The sequence below is a fragment of the Terrapene carolina genome, unplaced genomic scaffold, assembly GCF_002925995.2.
Source record: "Terrapene carolina triunguis isolate 2854851 unplaced genomic scaffold, T_m_triunguis-2.0 Scaffold66, whole genome shotgun sequence".
Lineage (NCBI taxonomy): Eukaryota > Metazoa > Chordata > Testudines > Emydidae > Terrapene > Terrapene triunguis.
Window position 1 is genome coordinate 3,082,973 of NW_020664417.1, and position 26,937 is coordinate 3,109,909.

At 40.2% G+C, this 26,937-nt stretch overlaps 1 protein-coding gene across 1 annotated transcript in view; it reads left to right on the forward strand.

Annotated features, from left to right (window-relative positions):
- The first annotated feature begins 4,266 nt into the window (after positions 1-4,266).
- Positions 4,267-26,937, forward strand: part of SYNPO2 (synaptopodin 2) — a 108,747-nt gene continuing 86,076 nt past the window's right edge. Inside the window, exon 1 of the mRNA XM_024213110.2 lies at positions 4,267-4,467. Within this exon, the coding sequence (XP_024068878.2) occupies positions 4,363-4,467 (105 nt within the window). The 5' untranslated portion in view covers positions 4,267-4,362. The remainder of the gene's footprint in view (positions 4,468-26,937) is intronic.

The window sequence follows — 26,937 nt, forward strand, 5'->3', positions numbered from 1 at the left end:
TAAAAAACAAAAGAAATAGTATTTTTCAATTCACCTCAATCAAGTACTGTAGTGCAATCTCTATCATGAAAGTTGAACTTACAGATGTAGAATTAGGTACAAAAAATAACTGCATTAAAAAATAAAACAATGTAAAACTTTAGCGCCTTCAAGCTCACTCAGTCCTATTTCTTGTTCAGCCAGTCGCTCAGACAAACAAGTTTGTTTACATTTGCAGGAGATAATGCTGCTCGCTTCTTGTTTACAGTGTCACCTGAAAGTGCAAACTGGTGTTCACATGGCACTGTGCTAGATGCGCTAAAGATTCACATGTCCCTTCATGCTTCAACCACCATTCCAGAGGACATGCGTCCATGCGGATGATGTGCCAAGACTACTTCTCCCCCTGCTTACCTGCCCTACCAGCTTGGGAATTCAGTGTCCTGCCTGGTGTGAGCCAGACCTGCTATCCTGCTGCAAACCCAGACCCAGGTCTGAACCACGTCCCCTAGCAGCTGTAGGCTTAATTGAAAGCAGCTTAAGAAGTGTTCCTGTCTTTAACACTCAGATGCCCAACTCCCAATGGGGTCCAAACCCCAAATAAATCCGTTTTACCCTGTGTAAAGCTTATACGGGGTAAACTCATAAATTGTTCGCCCTCTATAACAGTGATAGATATGCACAGCTGTTTGCCTCCTCCCCCACAGATATTAATGCATACTCTGGGTTAATTAATAAGTAAAAAGTGATTTTATTAAATACAGAAAGTAGGATTTAAGTGGTTCCAAGTAGTAACAGACAGAACAAAGTGAATTACTAAGCAAAATAAAACAGAACACACAAGTCTATATCTAATACAGTAAGAAAACTGAATGCAGATAAAAACCTCACCCTCAGAGGAATTCCAGTAAGCTTCCTTTTACAGACTAGTCTTCTTCTAGTCTGGGTCCAGCAATCACTCACACTCCCTGTAGTTACTGTCCTTTGTTCCAGTTTCTTTCAGGTATCCTTGGGGGGGTGGAGAGGCTATCTCTTGAGCCAGCTGAAGACAAAATGGAGGGGTTTTCCAGGCGTTTAAATAGACTTTCTCTTGTGGATGGAGACCCCCTCCTCTCTCCTATGCAAAGTCCAGCTCCAAGATGGAGTTTTGGAGTCACATGGGCAAGTCACATGTCCATGCATGACTCAGTTTTTACAGGCAGCAGCCATTGTTTACATGCTACCCTGAACGTCCTCAGGTAGACTTCTTATGTGGATTGGAGCCTTCCAAGATTCATTGTCCTTTAAGTGTTTCTTGATTGGGCACTTAATTTGCACATTCCTTTCTCAAGAAGCTGACCAAATGCTTTACTAGGCTACTTAGAAATCAAGCAAGTACACAGCCAATATTCATAACTTCGAATACAACAATGACACATGCAGTCAAATAGGATGAATAGATTCAGTAGATTATAACCTTTACAGAGATATGTTACATGGCATATGTAGCATACAACATATTCCAGTTATGTCATATATACATTCATAAGCATATTTCCATAAAGCCTCATGGGGTACACTGTCACAGGTACCTTCTTTGCGTTTTGTCAAATCTGCAGTAAAAGTGTTCTTAAAACAAACAACATGTGCTGGGTCATCATCCGAGACTGCTATAACATGAACTATTTGGCAGAATGCGGGTAAAACAGAGCAGGAGACATACTATTCTTCCCAAAGAGTTCAGTCAAAATTTAATTAAAATGTTTTTTTTTAACGAGCGTCATCAGCATGGAAGCATGTCCCCCGGAAGGGTGGCCAAAGCATGAAGGGGCATACGAATGTTTAGCACATCTGGCACATAAATACCTTGTAATTCTGGCTACAAAAGTGCCATGCAAATGCCTGTTTTCAATTTCAGGTGACATTGTAAATAAGAAGTGGGCAGCATTATCTTCCGTAAATGTAAACAAACTTGTTTGTCTTAGCGATTGGCTGAATAAGAAGTAGGACTGAGTGAACTTGTAGGTGCTAAAGTTTTACATTGTTTTGTTTTTGAGTGCAGTTATGTAACAAAAAAAATCTATATTTGTAAGTTGCACTTTCATGATAAAGAGATTGCATTATGGTACTTGTATGACGTGAATTGAAGAATACTATTTCTTTTGTTTATCATTTTTACAGTGCAAATATTTGTAATAAAAATTATAATATAAAGTGAGCACTGTACACTTTGTATTCTGTGTTGTAATATAAATCAATATATTTGAAAATGTAGAAAAAATCCAAAATATTTAATAAATTTCAATTGGTATTCTATTGTTTAACAGTGCAATTAAAACGGCGATCAATCGTGAATAATTTTTTTTATTGCGATTAATTTTTTTTTAGTTAATTGCGTGAGTTAACTGCGATTAATTGACAGCCCTAATATCAAGCACAGCTTCTTCAATCTGAGGTATTTGATTGGTATCCTGTTTCAGAGAGTAGTTCTAAATTCATTGTGATCATCTGCCAGGATTTTCCCAAAAGTAATCTATGAATATACCAAAGTATGATAGTGTTTCTTCTCCAGTGCCATAAATCTGCATAACACTTTGCAGTCATAAGAAAATATAGTCCATCCCAAGAAGGCTTTGCAATTTAGGGGCCAATTTTTCGTACTTTTTATCTAAGGTACTTATATAACCTCCCATCACTGAACACTTTACAATCTTTAATGTATTTATCCTCTCCCCTGAGAGGTAATGATGTGCTATTATGCTCTTTTTACAGATGGAGATCTAAGGCACAGAGAGACTACAAGGTTGTTTACAGGACCAAGACTGTGGCAAGCTAGGGTGTGAATCTAGATCGCACAAGCCTGCTGCAGTCTCACTGCCTGTGTGGGGGCCTGCTGACGCATGTCAAAAGTTTATTAGAGCACTTTGAGCTAGTGTTATTTGAGTGCTAGATCAAAGCACATTAACTAACTGTTAAGTCCCAGTCTAGCTCATTCCCTATTGGGTCATCTTTCCTATTCTATAATATGGCCTGCTCTGGTGGATGAATTCCAACCATCTGTGGATAGTGTCAGTAAAGCCAGTTGCTACACCTCATGTCTAGTCCCCGCTTCTGGGGGCAAGTCTGAGAGGAAGGAGACATGGCTGAAGTGCTACCATGCTTCAGTGATGCTCTGGGGGCATACTGGTGCCTTGAGACCTAAGTTCCCTCTAAGCTGCATGGCCACGCAGCTGCCTATTAAGTGCTGTGCAGGTGCTCAGGGCTGCAGGGCGGGAGAGATGCCCCTCCCCCGGCCCCAACCCAGCCCCGCCCCGAACTTGCCATGGCTGGGGGACAGGCGCCCCTTGTCCGGTCCTGAACCTGCCACGGCTGAGGGACAGGCGTCCCTCCCCTGGCCCCGACCCAGCCCACACCCTCAGCTAGAGCTCTTACCCCTCTGCACCCCAACCCTCTGCCCCAGCCCCGAGCCCCTCACACCTGGCCCCACCCCAGAGCCCACACCGCCAGCCAGAGCCTTCACCCCCCCACACCCCAACCCTCTGCCCCAGCCCTGAGCCCCCTCCCACACTCCGAACCCCTCAGACCCACCCCGCCACATGAATTTTGTTATGTGCACCAATATGGAGGTGATGTATCACACACCACCTCCATATTGGTGCACATAACAAAATTCATTCCGCACATGGGTAGGAAAAATTAGAGGGAACACTGCTTGGGACCATAAACTGGCTGGCACAATTTAGAAAAGCCTGAAGGCTGCATGAGGACTGGGCCAGCATAGAACCAGTTCCAGAATCAGAAAGTCACAACTGCCTCTTTTACCTAGTCCCAAAGCTGCAGCGAGTGCATAGTGGGTAGTGGTAGGAATCTCAGAATATTATTTATTCAGATAATCTTAATGGAGTTTCTCATATTCTCTATTCCCTCCTTTGTTTGGAGTGTGAGATCAAGAAATACAGAGATTAAAGTTTAACAAGCCTGGTACCATGTACAAAATATAAACGTGGTCTTAAATCATCACTGGGAGATTTACACTACTTGCTCTGGTGTTTTGATGTAGCTGTCAAAGGCAGAGGCTCTTGTGGTTAAATATAGCCTTTTTAGCCTCATGGCTCAGTCTCTTTTGTGTGTGGTTTCTCAGCATTATTTTACTTTACTCTGAAGGTGGGCTGAGCATAGGAGAGTCTGACGAAACAGTGGGCTGGACCCTTGATCTGTGAGAGCTCCTGCATTCTTGTGAATGACTACATTATACAGAGCAGTACGCAGCAGCAGCAACAGAGTGGTGCTCTGCTCCTCCAGCTCTGCCTGGCAGGCAAGCCTCAAGTTCAGTGAACATCTACAAAAGCTAGAGAACTTTTCATCTTCCTCTGCAGATGAATTCTGCCTAACTGCACCAGGAAAATGGGCACAGGGGATTATATCTGCATTTCCATGAGTGGAGGGGCACCTTGGGGCTTTAGACTGCAAGGTGGCAAGGAGCAAAAGCAGCCTTTGCAAATCGCTAAGGTAGGACAATGAGAGAGATGTTATAAGTGTGTTACGACAAGGAGGGAAAGAAAGAAAGAAGCTTGTTGTGATCTATATAGCTTCCAGTCAGAAGCCTCGAGGCAAGTTTTATTGTGGGGCTGGCTATGTTTGTTAGAAATGTATTTGGGGAGCTGCTTCCACAGGTGCAGATAGTGATTTTTTTTTTAAATGATAGGTAATTCTTACCTTTTGATTACCTACAAGTACCACAGCTGTTTTCTTGCATGGGAAGGGCAGAATCTTATGAGATGATGAGTGCCTTCTGTGCCTACTGAATTCATTGGGTGTGGTGGAAGTCACTCAGCACCACACAGGATTGGGTCCCCGGTTAGCAAACCCAGTTTTGACTATTGATTTGTGACACTTTCTCTAGTCTTGGCATGGAATAAATAAATGATTTGGCACAAGAAAGTGTTCCTACTATTTTGGGACTCCTGGAAAGCATTACCCAGAGAGTCATCACTTCATATTAATGAAAAGTACATTCTCTGGAAATAGCTTTAATAGTTGCCAAACATGCCCTGATATGTATTTCATGGATTATAACCTGAAAATTGTTGAGCATATCACAGTTTATATTTATATATGAAGTGAAAGTACACAACAAAAAGTCTAAAACAACTTGAAATGGTCTCAAACCATGACATTTTGGAACAATTTTTTTTAAGTAGTTTGATATAAAATAAATATTCATTTTATTACAGACTATGGTTTTTCATGGTTATTAGGAATTGTAGAATGATAGCCGTGTTGCCACATTATGTCATCTTAGACAAGGGGCCATTCTGTCCCCAGCTATGGTATAAGCACAAATTCAATACTGCGAGAGCAGATTTTGGACTAGTGAATATAATAAATCCTGTCAGATTAATTTGAAGTCCAGAGATTAATTTGTATTTTATACCAATAAAATATAAAAGGAAACAAGAAAAAAAGGGGTATATACATTATCTCATAGTACTCAGTACTAGGTAGGTTGCTAAATTTTTAGGAATTTGATTTTGGGGCATTATTAAGCTAGTTCTTTAATCTTGTACTTCTTTTAGCTGGTAATATACATACTAATTACAGTTGCATTAAACTAATTGGGTTAGTTAGTTTTTCCAATTAGCAGAAATATTAGATATGGGAGAAAAGGATTTTACTTGTTTAAAACCAAGGGCTTGTGTCCGTTCTTTTGCTAGGAAAATAACATCTTTCATTCTGTTTTCTCTGAATTACTTCCAGCCATAAAATTAATCTTATTCAATAGTCAAACTGCAGTTTATTGAACGTATTTTTCTCTTATCACTTGTAAGTATCATTGTCTCTTAACGTTTATTTTTAAATATTTCACAGTACTCTAACAGTGTTTTTTGTTTAAAAAATCAAAACCTGTTTGCACGCAACTCTTTCTTGGCAAGTAACTTCATCAATAGTAGGTGATGGTGGAATCCTGCCACCTAGTGAAAACATCAAGGAATGCAAAAGTCATAGCAGATGGGTAGAACTGAGGTAGCTTTTGTTTGTCAAAGCAAAGCAAAACCATGGTAGTTTTGACACAAGGTTCAGGTATGGCCCATCTCTGTTACAGACAAAGATGGGTAAAGTCAGGGGTTTTACAAAAAACCAAAAACCCAAAGATAGTTTGGATGTGTCCTAAGACTAATGCACCAAAACCACTAAACCACTTGAACCCTGAGGTTGGGAGAACTAGCCAAGTGATTACAGTTGTGACTCATCTCTAAAAGCAGGAACCAATAGTTTTTAGAAAGGATCATTAAGGAAAGTATGTGTGTTTTACTTGTAATTAAAACCAATCAAATGGCCAAGTAATGCAAAAACTTTAGAACAAGCTTTATAAAAACAAAATGATATATATTTGTAAGGTACTGTTGGTAAACTAATGTCTCATGAAGTTGATTATGGGTACCAGAGTTTTAATTCCTCAGCTGCTGGTTATGATATGGCCCAGATCACTAGGGACTGAAAGCTGTCATTTTTGACTGGCCCAAGACTGCTCCTTCACAAGGCCAAGAACTTTTTTGGAAACCCAAGTTGTCAATACCTTTCCCACAACATGCCTTTTCCTATCATGACCAACCATGGAGAGTACTCTTAAAATCCAGCCAGGGCTCAATAGGGGCCTGCTATCTGACTCCCCACAAGATGTTCTGAATTGGCAGATCTCCAGGTCAGCCAGCCGTGTCTACTGGATGGGTTGCACTGACAGGTTCTGGGTGCCCTGCATATCAACAAACACAGGCTCTGTCAGACCAGCAAGAGAAGTGAATTTCAGAGTAAGGGTTTGTCTAGACTGGGAAAACAAGTTATGTTTGGGAATGTATTAGCTAACACACTTTAATTAATGTGCACCTGTTCTAGGCGCGGCATGTTGTGTTTAAAAAACATCAGCTGTTTGAGGATAACCCTAGTCTGCCCCCTATGGTTGACCATGACCAACTAACTCAACATGAATTGCCCAAAATAGTGTTTAAAGCTGTTAGTTAAAATGGAGAGCGACAAGGTGGATAAGGTAAGATTTTTTATTGGACCAACTTATTTTGGTGAGAGAGAGACAAGATTTGAGTTTGCACAGAGCTTTTCTTTATGTCCCTTTTTTAATATATATATATAACTCATTTTCTAACATGACTTATTTTTGCTGTCTAGACAAGCCCTAAAAGGCCCCTTGCTGAACATATCCTGCTGTCAGTCTTCAGATACCAGGCCCTTCAGCTGCTTTTAATTTTGGGGTCACAATACAGGGAGAGAGTCAATCTCTAACATGGCTAGGACCCAACCCCTATATGGCTTATAAAACACTAATGAATTGTACCCGAGCATGAACTTTTCTCAGTATTGTTTCAGGTTGTTTCAAACCGTTTGCGTTTCACTTTCGGTTTCAGGTTCCTTTTGAACAAAATATGGTGAAATTAAATCCATATTGAAACCCCTCCGCATCTATTTGTTGCAGAAATTCCTGAGTCTAACATAATTATGTAACCAACTGCCATATGGTTCATTACTGAACCTGAGGTAAAACAGTCTAAAAAAAAAATATCCAGAGACAGCAAAACGTTTTGTTGAGTGTTATGGCAAAACGTTTATGAGCACTAAAAATGTTTGTATGGAACCTAGTTGGTTTTGTTTGATTTGAACTCTAAACTAGCCAAATATCTCATGGCTTCAGGTAGGGCTGTGAATAATAGTTACAACAGAACATGAAAACCTAAAAAGTAAAGGTTTTCACTTTCAGTTTCATGTTTTGAGTAAAGAAAAAAAATGCCTTTTGTGTGAAAGCAAAACTTCTTGGGTGCAAAGTCACTGGATAAAGAATTGCAAAATGGATCCTCTTTCCCCCCAACGCCAACCCCAATCCCAACCCCAAATACAGAGCTTTTGACATTTCAGTGCAATAGGATTGTAGTTATACACTTGTAGCTTGGTATGGTTTAAAACAAAGGAAGGGAAATTTGCAGTGGATTTTATTCCATTTTATAAAGACTATTCTGAAGCCTATAATGAATTCAGTTGTGCTAAAAAAAGCATGTAAAGTCTCTAATATTGTTTTTTTCAAAAAAGGCCCAGTCCTTCTACCAATTGAGATATAGGTTGTTCTGCCATGATATCAATGAAAGAAGGCTCAGACCCAAAGTTTGTGCCGACAGAGATAAAATATGGTAGTGTGACACCTTCGGAGAGGAATCTTTTTATTGGCATAATCTTTTTTTACCAGTGTATTCTCAGAGCTGATCAGAAAGCAATAAGCTGTGGGGCACACTTCTCAATAGTGTTAATTTCCCCACAACCTCACAGGGAATTAGAGACTGTTCTTCTTTACCTTTAGTGGTAAATCTTTTTTCTTTTAGGGGGAGAAAGGATTAAATGTCCTTTGAAGCGTCATGGGGTTTGAGTATTGGAAGTTATGTTGCTTGAATAGTTCTACTCTGCAAAGTCTTCTATCTTTAGTTAACAAGACTTTGACATAGCTACACGTGAACTCATTTGCTTACATATTTGTTACACATAATGGATCAAATTAATCCATGGTATAACTCCATTAACTCACCTGATGTCAATAGGGCTACACGAGGAATTAATCTAGCCCATTATATATATAATGGATGTTAAGTGTTTACTACGAAAACTCACATAACAAGGTGGAAAAGTCATGTTTTTCTTTGAAGTGGTTTTCTGGATATTATTTTTTCTTTAATTTAGTTTTTATATTTTATAAAATTAAAAACTTTAAAAAAATCCAGGTCCTTCACTTATGTTATGGTGGACAGAGAAGGCACATGAACATAAAGATAAAAAATGCCATCTTAATTTCATGCAGCCTGGCTTTTTAGACAGTTTCATTGTTATTTCAGAACCATTCCCCTGATTCAGGAAAGCATGTAAGCATATTTTGCCCTGAATAGGGATGCATATGTGAATCGGGGCCTTAGTACATGTATTATACACTGGTCTCAACCATTCTGTACTCTTTATTACTCTGAATAGCTAAGTATTTATTTTTTAAAACAAAACATTCATTCTAATAGGTGAAAATCAGTAAAGCCATTTCATTCTCTTTGAGCAATACTATGAATATAAACATTTTGTCACTGAAAAGAATAGCTCTAGTTTACTGCATCCATAGAATGCTCAAACTCTTTTTTTTAATTAAGTAAAACTCTGTTAAATATTTACAGAATTATTAGCCATAAGTATTAATGCTATGTTTGGAATCATACCTAGAGGATGAGGTTTTCTGTTTGATTATTCCTAGCAAAAATAATCCAGAGAAAATACTTAAACTTCCGGGGGGGAAAAGCTCTACCTCTCCATCAGCTCTTAGATAAAGCCATTTTGCTGAACACAGAAAAAATACTTGATTTCAGGGGGGTTGTGTGGGGCTTTTTGTGTTGTTGATGTCTTTGAGAGTGCGCCCGCCGCCATGGATTATCTTATTTCCCTCGCTGTTCCACACCCCCTCATCCTGTGTTCTGCATCACATCAGAGCTACTATTCGCTGGCTGTAGAGGCCTGGCTGAGTTTCCCTCCAGAGCACATCAGTTCTGCACAGTACACGTACTGCACCAGGCACCAATGAGAGCAAAATCTGTGCAGCTTTTCCAGCTCCTGCTGGCTCAGGAAGCCAGAAATAAACAATTAGGCCCACTGACTTCAATCAAACTATTCTGACTGTCACCAGTTGAGGATCTGGCCCTTACTTTTTTTTTTAACATCGTTGGCTCCTTGAGCCTTATAGGAAAATATATGCACATGCATTAGCTGAGTAATCAAAAATATATACCTTGAAAGTTTAGGGGGGAATCCTCCTGATTTTATTTTTTAAAGCATTATTGATTTTAGTGAAGGGTATGAGGCTGACAGTGTTAAAGGCTAAAGATGCCTGTCCATAGAATGAACCCCCTAGCAGTGGAAAGTCTCATTAGGGTAGACTGGCAAGTAAGGCATATTTACACACAGTCTTTTGCCTGAGGAGTTGTTTGGAGGGGCTGTGTTTCTTTTCTGAAGAAGGTTTTATTAAGTCCTTTAACTGATACTGACCCAATTTAATAACCAATAAAATTTTGCCTGTGCACATAGGACTTGATCCAACGCCTATTTCAGTCAATGGCAAACTTCCATTCACTTCAGTGGGGCAGCAGGAGGCCGTTATAGAGATTTTTAATCAAATCATTTTGAAAATTGAAAAACAATAAATTTAGTTTGCCAAAATCAAGTGGAAACTGCCTAGTTTTGAACTCTGATGCTGAAATACTATGTTTGTCTTTCCGGCACTGAGTAGATAATGAAAAAGAAATTCTTTCTAATATACCTTTACCACAGGTGGGGTTATCTGAGCTTCCAAAGTGTAGGGTTGTGAGTTTTTAAGTCATTTCATTGCAGAGGGAAGGAAGGAAAGCTTTGTACTCCAGCAGCAATGCCAATGGAAGTGTTTAGTACTAAGGCACTAGTGTAGTACTGCACAGCAGAACTGACACAACTGTATACCCTGTTTGGATATGCAGCCTCCATACCAAACTGTTTTTGGCATACTTTCCAAAAGCATTTATGCAAATACAATATGGTCTGGATATATGGCAAATATTCATTTGTGTTTGTTTCTAATAGATAAACTTCAAAACTTTATGCCAAGAGAGTTTTCAGTGGGAGAGAGTACATATTGGCTCAATATAAATAACTTAAGAAAGTAAAGTCTGTATCTAAATACTTAACTTACATTAGCTCCTTCATTGTTTGAATTCTTTGCTGGAAACATTTAAAGTGTATTGTAGGACATTATATTTTATTGTTTTGTATTTCCTGCCATTCTATTCTTATTAACTTAATAGTAAGTTTTCTTGGCTAAATTTGCAGCAAAACAGCCTGACAGAAAATGATGTTTATAATATCCTTTAGGATTGTGTCAGGTCATTAGAAAGGATAACTCCAGTACTTGTGTGTATCACAGAAGGGGGCTCTTGCATGCAGTGTGGAACCTGGGTTGCTTTACACTTATCTTCTCAAGCAGAAATTATTGAAGGGGCCCATTATTAAGGGGATTAATGCTCAGAGTTTATCACGCTATAAAATGGCTTTTATTTTAAGAGATTGCTTCTAGTTTTGGAGGAACAATTTTGTCCCTGCAATTAATTGTGGACAACAATGAGAGAATTTAGACAGTGAGCTACCTGATTGAACCCAGAATTCATTTCTACCACTATTGCTGGCAGGAACAAAAATGACACCACAAAATTGGAGGGCAGGTTGAGGGGCTTAAAAATTGGGACCAATAAAAACATGTTATATAAGGAATGATGTTTTCCCCACTTTCTTCAGGTGGTTAGCTTTTCTCATCAGACCCTGCAGCCCTTGTAAGTGCACCAGTCACATTGGACGATAATGGAAGGACTGCAGGATCAGGCTCCAAGTTGAGGATGGACAAAGCAGCAAGGCTTGAGAACGCACCAATGCTAGTCTACACTGGGAAATTATATCAGCATAGCTACATCCCTTGGGGTGTTAAAAATCCACATCCCTAAGAGATGTGACTATGCTAACCTAACCCCTGGTATAGATAGCCTCTTGGGAGGTGGATGACCTACACTCATGGGAGAACCCCTCCCATCGGCATAGGTGGTGCCTACAGCGGCTACACCATAGCATTTTATTTGCTGCTCACACTGCAGTGTAGTATAATGTTGAGTATGAGGGCCAAAATTTTTAAAAGAGCTGAGCACCCAACTCCCATTGAGAACAATGGGAGATGGAGGTATGCTGAGCACATTTGAAATTTGGCACTTGGTGGGTGCCTAAACACCTAAAATGGAGTTGAGCTTTTCTGAAAAAAATAAAAATAATAATAATAAAAAAAAAATCTAGCCCTGAGCTCTCTCATGTTGACTGGAACTCTGAGCTTCAAACGTAAGCCCCCTGGGTAATATGCCATCTATTGCAGTGCTGACTGGGGCACATGAGTGGATCCTTTCCTCCTGATTTATAGACAACCTCCATCCCGTTTCTCTGATTGCCTCCATAGATATACATTTCAGTTCTAGATCCACTACCTATTGCCTTTGTTGGGTCCTTCTCCCATTCTTCCTGATCAGGACAGGGGTATCATACACAGGAAGCCAGTTCTTCAGCTTCCATGGAATTATGCCAGTTTGAACCAGATAAGGATATTGGCTTGATCTTCTTGAACCTTGCAGTTGTGGGGGCAAGGCTTGCTTGAGTGATCCCATCAGCTCTTTGAGAGTGTATCTGAGTATAATGGCCACACTCAAAGCTCTGTATGTGTTAAGGGTCATAAGCACGACAGCACTAGAAACTAGAGGACTTTGCTTATTGATGTGTTGTCTACACAGCAAAGTTAGACGTGCATTGGGGAAGGTGAGAATTTAAACCACTATAATAACGCTTGTATGACTACCTGTATGGTTATTGTTATACTCATACAAGGTGCCCTTTTCTGGTTTAGCATATGTTACTTTGGAAGCTGTATAAAAGAAAGCACCCCAAAGGCCACTCATTCTGGAATAAGAGTATCTACACGGGGAGTTATACCTGCATAATCACAGTGGTTTAAGTACACAGACAAATATACTTGGTGAAGCTTTCCCTTATAGACAAACCCTCATACAATAAAGGGGGCACATGCTGGAGCTGTACAAACTCCCTCACGTTTCCCCACCAATGTTCTTCAACTATCACGTCAAGGAACCACATCTAGTTAGTCTTCCATGCCCATTCAAATCCTTGGCTTCTCTCTGCCACCAAGGGTGACAAGTTAGGTTTGAAAATCCCAGTAGGCTCCTATCTGCATCTTAGGTGCCCAAATAACTTTGAAAATGTGTCCCCAATTCAGCAGAGAATATAAGCATGTGATTAAGTCGCATTTACTGAATGTGGGTGGACTTAGGCACATGCTTAAATGCTTTGCTGAATATGGATGGACTGCTGAATCCAGACCCCAGTAGGGAGCTAGCCTGGTCACCTTTTACTGAGTTCTGCAGAGTGGGGCCCTTTACACAGAAGTGACCTGCTTTTTCCATTTGGCAAGGGAGGAAAAGACAGGTAGATATTTCTGCCTTGTCTGGGATCAGCAGAAATCTGCTGGGGTTTTGATGCATCTTGCCAGAAGTGACCGTAACTATTTATCTTATTTGAGTATTTTTGTTTGCGAGCTTTTCTGCTAATTTGGTGTTTTGCTTTTTTCACCCTGGGGTAGTGAATAGAACCCTTTTATTTAACTGGATTCTAAGCACACCATTCCCCCCTCCCCACCCCACTTCCGCTGAAAGCTGCCTGATAAGCTGTATTTTTTGCCCACACTTTCCTTCCCTTACTCTATGAACTATTATTGCTATTTGCTCTTTGACTGAATGCCACCTATAAGAAACAGAATTCTTTTGGAATCTCTAAAAGGTTCTGAAAACTTTCTGCCTAGAACAAACTATCGCTTGACATAGAAGTGTAGAAGCTAGCAGGGCGCAGCTAATATAGCTCCTGTGTACCATTCAGTAGGTTGTTCTGCAAGTTATATTTTGGATTTCATATTAAACACCTGCTGACAAATTTAATTGAGTTAGTTACAAAAAAGGATATAGAAATTATCTAAGAGGGAGGAATAATTTCCTACATTGTGAGGGTGTAGCAAAAAGTTTTTGCTAAATAAGTAAACATTGCATAGCCATTTCCCTGAACAGTCATGAAAATAATATTCCAGAATAGTTGTGGAAGACTTATACACATGATTCTTCCAATTAGAAGGAACTATTACTATATAAGGTTGTCTATTTTAAGGAAGCTGGAACACAAAATTACCTAATGTGCTGGAAGGTACATTTTGTGCAGGGAGGTACTTGTTTGACATTATTCATTGCAATACTAAAATGAAAAACAAAATTTGCAAAATGCTAGGCTTGCAGGGTGACCTGATAATCAGCATGGTTTCATTCAAGTTCTCAGTGATTCAAGTCTATATATGTTATTGACCAGTACAAAGGAACTAATCTTCAACTTGAAGTATAGGGTTGAGTTACAGAAAGTGCACAACATTTTTTTATGTAATTGATTATTGAACATATGGTACCTTAAGCAATGTTTACTTTATGTATTATTTCAGTGGACAATTTAATTAGATGACGGGATCTGGGCTGACTTTAGCTCCCAGATGTGTACTACCTGTCAGAGATTATATGGGCTGCTTCTGGTAATTTAAGTGATCACAATTATAATAATCCAAAAATCCCATCATCAACATGTAGATATGCCTGAGCTGAGTAAACATCTGATCATAATGCAGTCACATTATTGAGAATTGCCAGATGTTGCTATTTCATACAGCCTTACAAGTTCTGCTTAACTGAATGTGGAGGCAGTTACATCGTTGAGAAATACCAGTGGTAGTTGTGGTGCTTTTTCTTAGTGGAAGCTGTGGCATATCATGCAGCAAAGTTTGTTACTGCTTTTGTCTTTCTGATGAAATCATTTCTTACAGAACTACTTACTTCCTACAGGATATCTATACATGTAAATGAGAACAAGAAGTACATAGAATCAAAAACATTACAACTGTCTACCCCTCCCCCCCTCCCCAATTCCACACCTTGCTATCTGTTACTTCCACTCCTTATATCATGTCTGAATTTAGACTGTAATCTCTTCAGGGCAGTCACCATGTGTGTCTATATATCTGTAAAGTACCAAGCAGATTGCGGATGCTCTAAAATAATTAATTATGAAGTGGGATACACTTAAACTACCTTTTCTTGCCTAAATTAACCTTCCTAGGAATTCTGTCACCAGTGGGAAACTTTGTACATTAAGACAGGTTTCAGAGTAGCAGCCGTGTTAATCTGTATCCGCAAAAAGAACAGGAGTACTTGTGGCACCTTAGAGACTAACACATTTATTTGAGCATAAGCTTTCATGGGCTACAGCCCACTTCATCAGATGACTAGAATGGAACATATAGTAAGAAATATATATACATACAGAGAACATGAAAAGGTGGAAGTAGCCATACCAACTGTAAGAAGCTAATTAATTAATTACAGTTGGTATGGCTAATTCCACCTTTTCATGTTCTCTGTACGTATATATATTTCTTACTATATGGTCCATTCTATGCATCTGATGAAGTGGGCCGCAGCGCACGAAAGCTTATGCTCAAATAAATTTGTTAGTCTCTAAGGTGCCACAAGTATTCCTGTTCTTTTTGTACATTAAGGGTTCCAAGAGTGCGTCACAGTGGGGGAAAGCTGTAACAAACTGCAGGGGTGGGGAAAGGCTGCCACTGTGAAATCTCCAGCCAGGTTTGAAAGAAAGACGTTTGGTGCTTATCTGAACCATATCCACAGTCTGAACTAGAGATGGCCCCAACCCAAAAATCTGCCTAGAAATACCTCTGAAAGATGGGCAAGTAACCCAATCTATTTAGGTTTTAGATAGTGCCTATCACTACAGTTTCTAAACTAGACCCAGATCAGAATAGAAACAAAAATCCTGGAATGAATGCCCCAAAATTTTTTTTTTTTTTTAAATTATCTGAATTTTACAGTTTGGACCTGTTTCTGCTTGGAACATCTTGAATGTTTCCATTGACTTCAGTGAAGATAGGATCAGGCCCTAGATTGTGACAATGTTATCAGAGTCTTCTATTTTTCAGGGTCATCAGACTAACTTTACCAGAAGCTTTCTGAGTTCATGGGCTCATTTGTGACTCAAACAATGATGTGATTTACAAATTTGTATTATCTAGTGGGGGGGGGGGAGAGGGGGGAGTTTCAGACCCTCACAGTTAGGGGTTTCCTCTAGTAAACTGTACAGCAATTGTGAAAAGCAACCTAGTGAATCTAAATTAAACTAATATGAGGGGACACTGGGTGCCTTTTATACTACACTGGAGAGAACAAGGCATAGGAGTTAATAATTAGATCTGGGAAGATCATCTTTGTGGCCTGTCTTTTTTTTTTTTTTTTATGTCATTACATGACTAAATGAAGCATTCAAATACATTCACTGAAATAATGGTGGCATACTGTGTACAACTCTTGTGTGTCACTCAGTTGTTGTTTTCTTCAACTAGCGATTAGCATAGCTGTCCTGGAAAAAGTTGCATAGATCAGAATTAACAGACTCACCCTTGGTGTTATTGATTGAAATTAAAATTAGAGCCACAGCGAATTGTTCAAATCAGACTTAAACTTGGATTCCTCCTTAATCAGTTTTGAAGAACAATTAAGAGCAAGCATGGCTCATCAGCTTCTGGGCCATGCAATGAAAATGGAGTTGAGCCACATGAACAGACTTCTTTGAGATTTCTGGTCCTACTAGCTTCTGAAATGCTTTTGTGCAATGTTGCTGTCTGGGTAAGAGAGGGGAACAGTTTGCTACACAATTAGCTCCCTCTGCTATTTGATATGAAGTAGCTTTATTGCCTCACTTCAGGTTGCTCTGCACCCAGTCGAAAGGGCAGATGGTGAGAAAAGATGCGGGGGGGAGGGGGAGGAGAAAAGAGGCCAAGGTACATGAAGAGTGTCACCAGGTAAATACATGTAGATCCACTAAAAAGCATCAGTCACTAAAGGCCAAATTCTGTCCTTGGATATGTCCAAGGAATTTCCATTGACTCCTACCAGAGTTGTACAATGTGTATCCAAGAACTAAGTATGGTCTTTAACCAGGAGGAGTGGAAACTGATGATATCTGAAAAAGGGTAGGTAAAACTGAAAGCCTAGTGTGGACACAATCATACCAGTACAAAGGTGCTTTATACTAGTAGAGATGTTTTTTCACAAGTATCTTTACAATAGTATGCCCAGTGTGAGTTTTCCAGCCAGCCAGCCCCCCTTCTACCCTCCCCCCATGGCTTTGCAACGTAGCATGGTGACTTTGCCTCAGTTTTCCTACCCCACCACTCATCTAGCTCTGTGCTTCTCCTTATGACTCTAGCTGGTTTGTTGATAGTCTCACCCCTTCCAGGGCAATAAACAAACAGTCCAATACACCAGAAGTCCTATGTACGCAGGAATGGGTCAATAATCCCAGCCCCCAGCAGAGTCCTGACCTCTTTGCTGGGAATGGTAGGAGAACTCAGACCCTCCCACCCACTCATGCTTCTGGGTGCCAGCCCAGGAACCCTGTATTAAGCAGCTAGGACCCGTTCCTCCCAGTCCCTTGCTCCTGCCTACTTCCCCTCTCTTATAGGCTTTTTCCAGATGCAACTTCTCCTCTCAGTAGTCTTTCTAGGAACCATCCTCTCCTTTGAGCTGCAGCCTTCTTATCCCCCAGCTGTTGCTGGACCAGCAATTAGCTGCAGCTGAGGAAATAGCAAGCCTACCTGTTAACCCCTTAGTGGCTGTGGAAGAAGGGAGTCTATACATGGTATAACTGTGTCCACACTAGCAGACTGTTCTGCTTTAACTAAAGTGGTTTCAGATTGATACAGGTAAAGCAGTACATACACTGTGTGCAGACCAGCTCTCAGAACAAGTTCATAGTAAAGATCCTGCTGTAAAAGCCTTTAGGAGCATCACTGATCAGAAGTGAGACCCATTTGTATGCATGCCTTGCTAAAGGTTAGACCACTCTAGGGAGCGTCCAAGGTGAAATCCACTTGCCAGTACACAGCCTGTGTAAATGAGCTGTGTGTGAGAGAGAGGATGGACTCTCCCCTCTCCCATCCAGGCTACTTCACTACTGTGTCCTCTTTTACCCCTGTGGCAGCACTATCATAGGTCCATGCCCCCATACCTTAAAATGCCTTTGCAATAGGTCTTGGAAGATCAGTAGTATAATGGAGGTGCAGACTCCCTGTAGTTACTTCCTGCAGCCAACTGCCTGTTTAGCAGAAACATGCTGGTCCCACTGGGTTCAGAATCTTTCACACCTTCAGAGGGGTCAGAAGTAGGGATTATTCCCTATGCTGATTCCTGGGTTCCTGAATGGAAGAATGGAACAAGAAAAATAGATTTGAAAAGCAACATAATTTCCCTTTGATTCAGTGACACAGATGTACTTCCCAAAAGGCTGGTCCTAGGGTAGACCCCCAGGCGCCAGCTTCCAGGGAGCACCAGACTGTTATACTGCTCTCCTGATTGGCCAGCCATTTTGGAGCGGGGGAGAGGTTGCTAAAGTGGGGAAGGGAGGGAAACTGAAAACATTTTCCACCCAGAGCTGCTCCTGACTTCCCATGTGTGCTTGAAGGGATGTTTTTTGTATGGGTTTGTGCTTTAAGTCATACTCAAACTGAAATATTATGAGTCACATTAATTCTGCAGAGCATCTATAAGTAGACTGTTTAGTAAGGATCAGAGAACTGAGGTCAAAGAGGGTTGAATATAAGTGGGAGACACAAGCAGTAGAGAAGAATTCCTTAGTTACACACAGCTACTTTATTAATGAATATATCCAGGTTTTTAGTAGAAAGATAAGTTTCAGGGCAAAATAACAGAGGAAGGGAAACTGAGCTCTGACTTTTAATTTTAATTTATTTTTGTGTATAAAGGCAATGATTTGTGACTTGTTTAAAGGCTATCCAGTTCTTAACATGAGTGATTCCTAGAGAAACTTGAGAGGGTACTCACAGTTGCTATAACACAAAATGTCAAAATGGCCCTTCCTCCCAGAATTAGATCAGTTAAAGTGCGGCCAGCAAAGCCATAGCCATTATCTTAGACAACGTGAGTCAGATAATCTTTTTTTTAGGGGAAGAAAAGCAGCACATTAGATTACATTCCTGTTCTGTTGCTCAGAGTGCTCTCAGTCACAAAATGACTTCTTTATTATTATGATCAGTGACACCAATTCTTTAAACGAGAACTTACCATAATGGAATTTTGAGCTGAGTAGGACAAATAGCTGTGTCTTTAAAAAGATAACCTTAAATAGGGCCAAAAAAAGCACATGCAATAACCATTGACTTCAAGTGGTATGGATCACATGCATCCTGGGGCAGAATTTGACCAATATTTTCATGAACTAATTCAAAACTGGTCCACGTGAGTATTTTTGTATTTGTTGGTTTTGCTCCTGTGGGTGATTTCCTGTTCTTAATCTTAATTCACTCCCTTCAAAAGATACCTAGTGCTGGGACCCACTATGTCACAGATCACAGCAGACACTCATTCTGATACTATCCTCCATGACTAATGTGCTATCAAGGTTGGACACTTCCTCTGGATTATTTTTCTTTTCACTAAGAGCTTCTGAAAAAGGCATAGTTTATGTGAGTGAAGGAATAGACGGAGAGAATTCCATTTCCTGTTCTATTTGTATCTCATCTCTTTGAGCTTGTATTTGACCTTACTCTGGGAGTGGGTGGATCCTCCATAACTCAGATCTAGTGGGAAATATTACACTGAGGATTTTTGTTTTTATAGCTGCCACTTCCTTAATCTCCATGAGCACAAGTATTTGTAAATTGCTCCTTTTAACTCGGTAGAAACTAAAATGTTCTGGTTTCTTATGTAGGCAAGCTATGCTTACTCTTAAAATAAACTGTGAGGATCTAGCACTATTTTGGAAACTGTCCGTAGTGAAGTTTCTTTAACTCAATGGCTGCAACAATAGTGGAAGAGTCTACAAAATAAACAAAAGCAATAATAGAAACACCAAATGAAAAGGAAAGTCCATCTCTTATATTAATATAACTAAATATCAGGGGTGGCCAAACTGTGGCTTGCAAGCTGAATGCGGTTCTTTTACAGTTAAAGTAGGGCTCGTGGAGCCCCCCAGACCTCCAACATTCTCCACCTACCAGACTGGGGGGAGCTCGGGACCTCTGCCTCACAGTGGGGTGGTGGGGTAGGGGTTTCTGCCAAGTGGGGTGAGGGGGTCTCAGGGCTTCAGCCCTCTAAGGCACACCTGCTGGGGCTTGGGGCTTCAGCAGGAGCAGGCTGAACCCCAAGCCCCAGCCGGCGCCGCCCACGGAGCTGAAGCCCCGAACCCCGGCAAGTATGCCCCGGCTCTTGAACGTCTGAAGATTGTCATATGCAGCTCAGAGAGTCAGTAAGTTTGTCCACCCCTGCTATATATGCCAAAAGCTTGCTACAGGGGTGAAGTATTTTGAATGGCAAGTAGGTATTTTAGCAGGATAAGCTAATCTGTTTGAACCATATGAGTTATTAAATTAAATCTGTAAAATGGTAGTTCTTTCATGTCATCTTATATATTCCAGATGTTTGTCATCATCATGTTCAATTTTTTGCTTTTGTTAATTTTAAAAAATGCTTTAAGACTAGTTATCACTTCAGCAGCTGGAATATAACTTGAACAATATACAAATGTATTCCCTGTAGCATTTCTACATGTTCTTCCTTCCTCTATTTCTATTGCTCCCTTTTCTTTCATACCAAAATTATGAACACAAGTTGAACATTTCAAATTCCAGTATTTATTTATTAATTATAGTAAGACTAGATGCAATGGGGCATCTCTCTCCCCCGTGCAATGCCCCTGAGGTCAATGGAACTTCACCAGAAGAGTTTTTTGGCATATTTTCTCCAGCTAGAAAAATATATGTATCATAGGAACAAAGTAAGGTTACTGGATGTTATGGTTATGATACAACAATGAAACCTGAGCCAACTATGAATAGCATATTATCCTTCAGAGATGTAGTTATCTTTTAGCAGATTTCAAATATTTGACATCCATAAATATATAAAAGTCAGTGATGATTCCATAACAGCAACAATTCGGAGGAGTGTTTAAGGAAATTAGGCACCTAACTACCTTGGAGGATCTGGCCCTAAATGGCTCACAAAACTTTGTCCCAATACTAGCCTGCATTATCCAATTACCCACCCAAGAGCCTAATCCTGTAAGGAAGGCATGATTTAGTCATGACTTTGGAAGGCCCTGTGGAGTCTGACTTTTAAGAGGGACTGACTGCTTCTTTATCTTCCATGTTTTCCTAAGTGTTGTAAAAAAAAAAAAAATCACACCACATGGAGTAGTATTATCTTTTTGTTTTTTAAATGAGGTCCTTTGTACATGCTCAAGTACCATTATAGAACCTGTGGGAAAGTAACTTTCACATTACCTCCAAAGTACTCTGGCAAACCACCTCTTCTCTGAGAAGGAGAGATTACGGGGTAGCTAAGTCTGGGCATTTGTTAGCTGTGACAACACAGTTAGTATAATGGTGGAGACATCTTTTGTATGCATCACAAGTTGATATCTGGATTGATGCAGCAGTTAGAGCACTGAACAACAAGGGCAGCAAGGTGCTGCAGTCCACACTCTCCAATCTTTTCATTGTGCATTCCTACACCATGTTTGACCGTCTGCATTGCTGCTCCACAGTTACACTCTGAAGATTGGACTAAGACAAATTTCTGTATTGTGGCAGCACTCTTGTCATTCCTGACAGCAACCTGTTAAGCCTAGTCCAGAAGCTGCCTTCCAGGTTGCAAACAGGTGGATGTAAATTAGGGCTTCTGAACTTCATCAGCGTGCCTGTCTCTGCACCTCAGAGTTGCTGTGACTCTGCGAGGATGTGGCAGTAGACACAGTAGGGATGACAGATTTCTCGTGGCATCCCCTGTGAGTAGCGCAAGCAAAATGAAAGTAGACATAGGTTTTCATTCTAAGCAACAATCAGCCCAAATGAAGGCCCATGGTTGCCTGCTATGCTGTATTGTTTGTCCCATCCATCCCATTGTTGTAATATCTATAGGGATGTGCTATTGTGCATAGGGATACAATGAGGAGTAAAACTTCATTTCATTTAGTACTGTGTTTTCATAAAGATGCATTGTGTTATACTCCTAAAACTGGCAATTGTGCAACTACCTTAAACCATATCACTTTGTGATCTCCTAAGCATTGCAAGGTCTCTCTGCCATGGGAAAGCTGACGTGCTGCAGAAATTAATGTTATTCATTCAGTAGGTGGCACTGTTTCTGCTGAGTTAGTACTGACCCAGTGTCCCCACATGGTGCCAGGAAGAACTGTGCTGCTGGAGGTGCTATATTTCAGGTGAAATATAAAACTGATGTCCTGACTATTCTTGGTCATTTGCTTTTATTTATTTATTTTTGCAATGGTTGGGCTACTAATCTTAGTGTCCCAGCCAAATTCCAACTTTGCAACTACATTAAATCCTCCCTATAGTTTAAGCTTATCTCCTACAAGCCATGTTTTACAGACAGCGCTGCTGTTAGCGTGGCTGCATTTCAGTAGTGTGTGAAGTAGTGGCTACATATAGGGGCTGTAGGTACTCCAGCACAGCACGATGAAATCCAGGACCGAATCTGGCCCAGTCAGTAAAGCACTTTGGAATCATTCAGGAGTAATGGAACCATATAACTGTATGGAAATTATTATTGGAGGAAGGTAATTAAATAAAACCCTGTCAAGTTACTAATAGAAAAAAATACTTCAGATTCTCACATTCTGGAGCTAATGTAAGAGTTGTTAAAAATGGCTAAACTAAATTTTTTTTGGCCCTTTCCCAAAATGACATAGCTCCCTGCATTTGCTTATAAATTCAACGTTTAAACTTTGTGACTAGTGTAACCCTTGTAATTCAACATCATTCCCCCTGATGTTTTGATTAATGTACTTTAATGATATAGAACTCTACTGTAGCTCCTTTGTTGATATAAATCCATGTTACAAAGAATTGTGTTCCCTCGACCTCTCAATTAAACAATAGTGCCAGTGGTTTGTTGCTAGACCGGTGAGAATATTACTTGAACAATCCATCTCTAGTTCTGTGGTCTTAAAGAGCCACCAGTTCATGTTTAATTAAATCTTTAGTAAGTTTGTAACAGCATTTCTTACATCAATCCTTATTACAGATCATCTTTAAATAGAATGTACAATAACATTGAAATATATATACATAAATGCCTCCATTATAGGATTAAAATTAATATCAAGATAAAATCCTGTTTTTCACTACAAGAATCGGGTCTTAAGAAAGCATGAATGTAGCATTGTAATATTGACAACTCGTGCAGTTTTATCGTGAATATTGTGATATTTGCAGTTTTCTTTAAAGCCACAACTACTGGAATCAGGTTATTTTCAAATTGCAGCTCTCATTTAAAAAAAAAAAAAAACAGTAAATTTCTAGTCCTCCTAGTAGCCGAGAAAAACTTGAAACTCTAAGTGATGCTATATGAGAATGCAAAGAAAAAGAATCCAAAATTTATTCATTTTTAAATATCATTTTAAAGCCAGTTTCATGACTTTTGGGAGCCCGGTCCATGGTTTTCGAATGCTTAGGGTTGGCAATACTGTTATTGTACTCTTCACCATCAATGTGGGCAGACAAGAGAACAAAACTTCCAATACTATCAGTTTTCTATAGACTACAGTTTTTTGACTTTATAGGTCTGTGAGGAAAATCCCTACTCTACTGGGAAATCCATGTCTGATTCACAATCTGTGGCATTCAGTGATCACTCAGTTCTTAAGGTGCTGCAAGAGCTCTGCTTTATTGTGTGTCTGTCTCCAGCTGGCTGTGCATAATAAAAGCTTCACAGCACCCTGCTCAGATTCACTGTCCTTTAAAGGCACAAGCCCCAACACCAGTGCCACACTGCCCGTCCACATTTTCTCACCGCCTTGGACAGGACAGCCAAACAGAGAGATGAGAGGGAAACAGGGAGGAGGGAGAGGGTATCCGGGCCAACACATTTTTTTCCACAGGAAGGAAGGGAAAGTAGATCCAACCCTGAGCTACTAGCACTTTCTGCTCCCTTCTCTCCAACCTCTGCTCCTGGGAAAAGGCTACTGGCTCATCTTACTGTCTCTTCCTCCTACCCTGGAATTATAGTTAGCTGCTTAGACAAGCGGGGAAGGAAGGAGTGGAGCAGAACTAAGCAGAAATATTTCCCACAGAAATAGAGGGAGTAGAAAGAGCCCAACAACTCATAGCTGATTCTCCTCCTTCTACCCACTCCAGTCCTGTGAAAAGCCCATCATCCCAACTGTTCCCTCCCCTAAGAAAACCCACAGTCAACAACGCACTGGGCACTTGAGGAAGATCCTGCCTGGGATACTCTGGCAGGCTTTGTGGAGGGGGTCCATGCCCTGGCTTCTAAGGTTTTGGAGCTAACCCCACAACAACATCAGGCCAGCGGGTGGGAGGGAGGGTCAAGAGACCCCCAACAGAGCTGCCCCCTCCAAGGCTGGGATAATGCAATATTGATGCCACCAGCCTTTTCCATTCCTGGCCTGGGAAAGTATGTGAGGAGGCTTTCAGGAGAAGAGGAGGGCAGGGAAATTAAAATAAGCTGAGGGGCTCTGATGAGAAATGTGTGCATGGGAGGGGTAGAAACTGAATTAACAGGTGAGAGCAAAGCCAAATTAACTGGTCTGTGTGTGATGGGGCCAAAAAGTAATTGGGAGGGGGGTATAAAATGAAGTGGCTGGCATGTAGTGTGGGAGGGCAGAATTTATTGGCTTGTAAGTGGTGAGGTAGTACTAATAGATAAGCCTAGTAGGCAGATACTAATTGGTCAGTGTGTGGTGGGAGCAGCATTTTTTGGTCACTGAATGGTAGAACTCACCACAAGATGGTTTTCACACCCCCCCCCCGCAAAAACTTACAATAAAATGAAACAAGAGGCTAGTCTCCACAAATAGGTCATTCACAGCACACTGGGGTCTGAATATCTTTCACAAGCCACAGACTAACTAACTATGTGAACCCTGTTGATGCACAGTAACAGTTTGCTAATATGTTTGGATCTATTTTTGAAACTGGACTGGATCAAAGCACATTAATGAACTGTTCATGCATATGAGCAGGGTCCACATGGATAGTTGGTCCATGGAAGGAGAGTGAAGGGTAGATGCAAATCCCAGCTTGCCATGAACTAAGTGTTTAGACAAACCCAAAGTTCATTTTCTCTGAAAAAATATGACTTTTTAAAATAAAAAGTTTTTGGCTAAAAACCAGAAATATTTCAGGGTTTTCTTTTTTCTTTTTCGGCAAAGAAGTTGAAACTCTTCATGGAAAGCAGATGCATTTTGTGAAAAAAATTGTTTAGTTAAAAACCCAATTTTCCCTGGAAACATTTGACAGAAAATGTTCAACCAGTTCTAGTGCATGGTGTTGAGAATAGGATTAATTTTTCTAAATTTGTGGGAGGAAACATTGTTTTGGGGCAAGGAAGGATGCAGGAGTGGGGGAAGGATGGAAAGATGTGCAAAGCAGTCTCTTCTTCTTGCCCCTCACTGCCTTAATCACTTACCTAAAATCCACTGTCCTCCAAATCCATTCCCTTTCCTTGTCCAGACTCTCACTATGTTTCCACATGCCTCAGCCATTTTTCTACCCCATAATACGAAAGAGGGTAAGATCAATGAGGGTTAAGGGGCGGTGGTGTAGAGAGATACATACAACCTCACCCCATGCAGGAAAGGAGCCAATGAGCTTTGCAACACCTGCTCTTCTCTTTAGGGGAAGAGGAGCCAGGGTACCCTTTAATTCCCATTTGCACCCAGAGGGCAAGGTACCAGGGTGTCCTGATCTCATCTGGAGCCTCTAGGCATTCCTGGAATACAATTCCATTAAAAATAATTGCAAGAAGGAAAAGATAATCTTGTTGCTAAACCCAGTCCTGTGCTATCAGGAGTTCTATTGCACAATAAGGCATTTTAATCTTCTGCCCCTCAATTCCCCCATCTGAAAATGGGGAAAATAGTTTTGTACTTCTCAGATTCATTAATGTTGCAGAGCACTCAGCTCCTGCAATGGATTTCCTATAAGAAAGCCACGTATTTTTAATGGTTAAGTCCACTCCTATATGGTATTGCTTAGACAAAGTTAGGAAAGCAAAATATTATTTACTAATAGCAAAGTTATAAGTACAGTAGAACTTCAGAGTTAAAAACATCAGACTTATGAACTGACCAGTCAACCATATGCCTCATTTGGAACCAGAAGTATGCAATCAGGCAGCAGCAGAGACACAAACACCGCCCCCACAAAACAAAAACAAAAAAAAATGCAAATAAAGTACACTACTTTGTTAAATGTAAACTACTAAAAAAAAAAGGGAAAGCAGCATTTTTTTTCTGCATAGTAAAGTTTCAAAGCTGTATTAAGTCAATGTTCAGTTGTAAATTTTTGAAAGAACAACCATAATGTTTTGTTCAGAGTTATGAACATTTCAGAGTTACGAACAATCTCCATTCCCGAGGTGTTCGTAACTCTGAGGTTCTACTGTAACAGTTTGAAATAATTGCAGTTAGTGATGAACATGGAGAGGCACATTAACCCAACTAAATACATACTACACTTATATGGTGAGAAGTTAAATCGCATCTATTGTGATGCAAAGTGGTCTTTGATGATAACTGTCAGAAAGTTACCACACAGTGGTATGAAATAACACAGTAATTTCCCTCTATGCCAAGGGCAGGCAAATGCTGAGGTATCGGAGATACTATGGTGTGACAACTGTTGCCAGAAGTTAATTCTTTAATAGCCACTGCTGCGGTACTTTAACTGGTGGCCACATATTATTAAACAATTTTCACTACACTATACAGATTGCTTTAAACATTTGTTTAAAACACTGAATAAAATAGAATTAAACAAAATTTCCAAGCTGTGGCCTTAAAAAATGCACTAAACAAGGTGTTCTCTTGAAATTTCACATGTGTAACTTGTACAGTATCTATGCGTGTATGTACATATACTTTAAAGCAACATATTAAACAAAGAACTATAGTTATGCATGTTTTTGTAATCCAAATAAAGTAGGTAGTGTTTTTATAACTATCAAGTCTTGGGTTATGGAGAATGTCTTCAAATAGAAATGGAAAGAGTTTTATCACTACAAACAGGTCTGATTCCCATAAAAGGAAGTTGTTTCTTTTTTCTTCTGCTTCTCTGGAGAACTGGCTACAAAGTGGGAATTGTTATGGTATGACTCATTTGCAGAGCACAGCTACAGAATAGAGAGTTCAGATAGGATTTTAATAAGATAGAGCCAGATT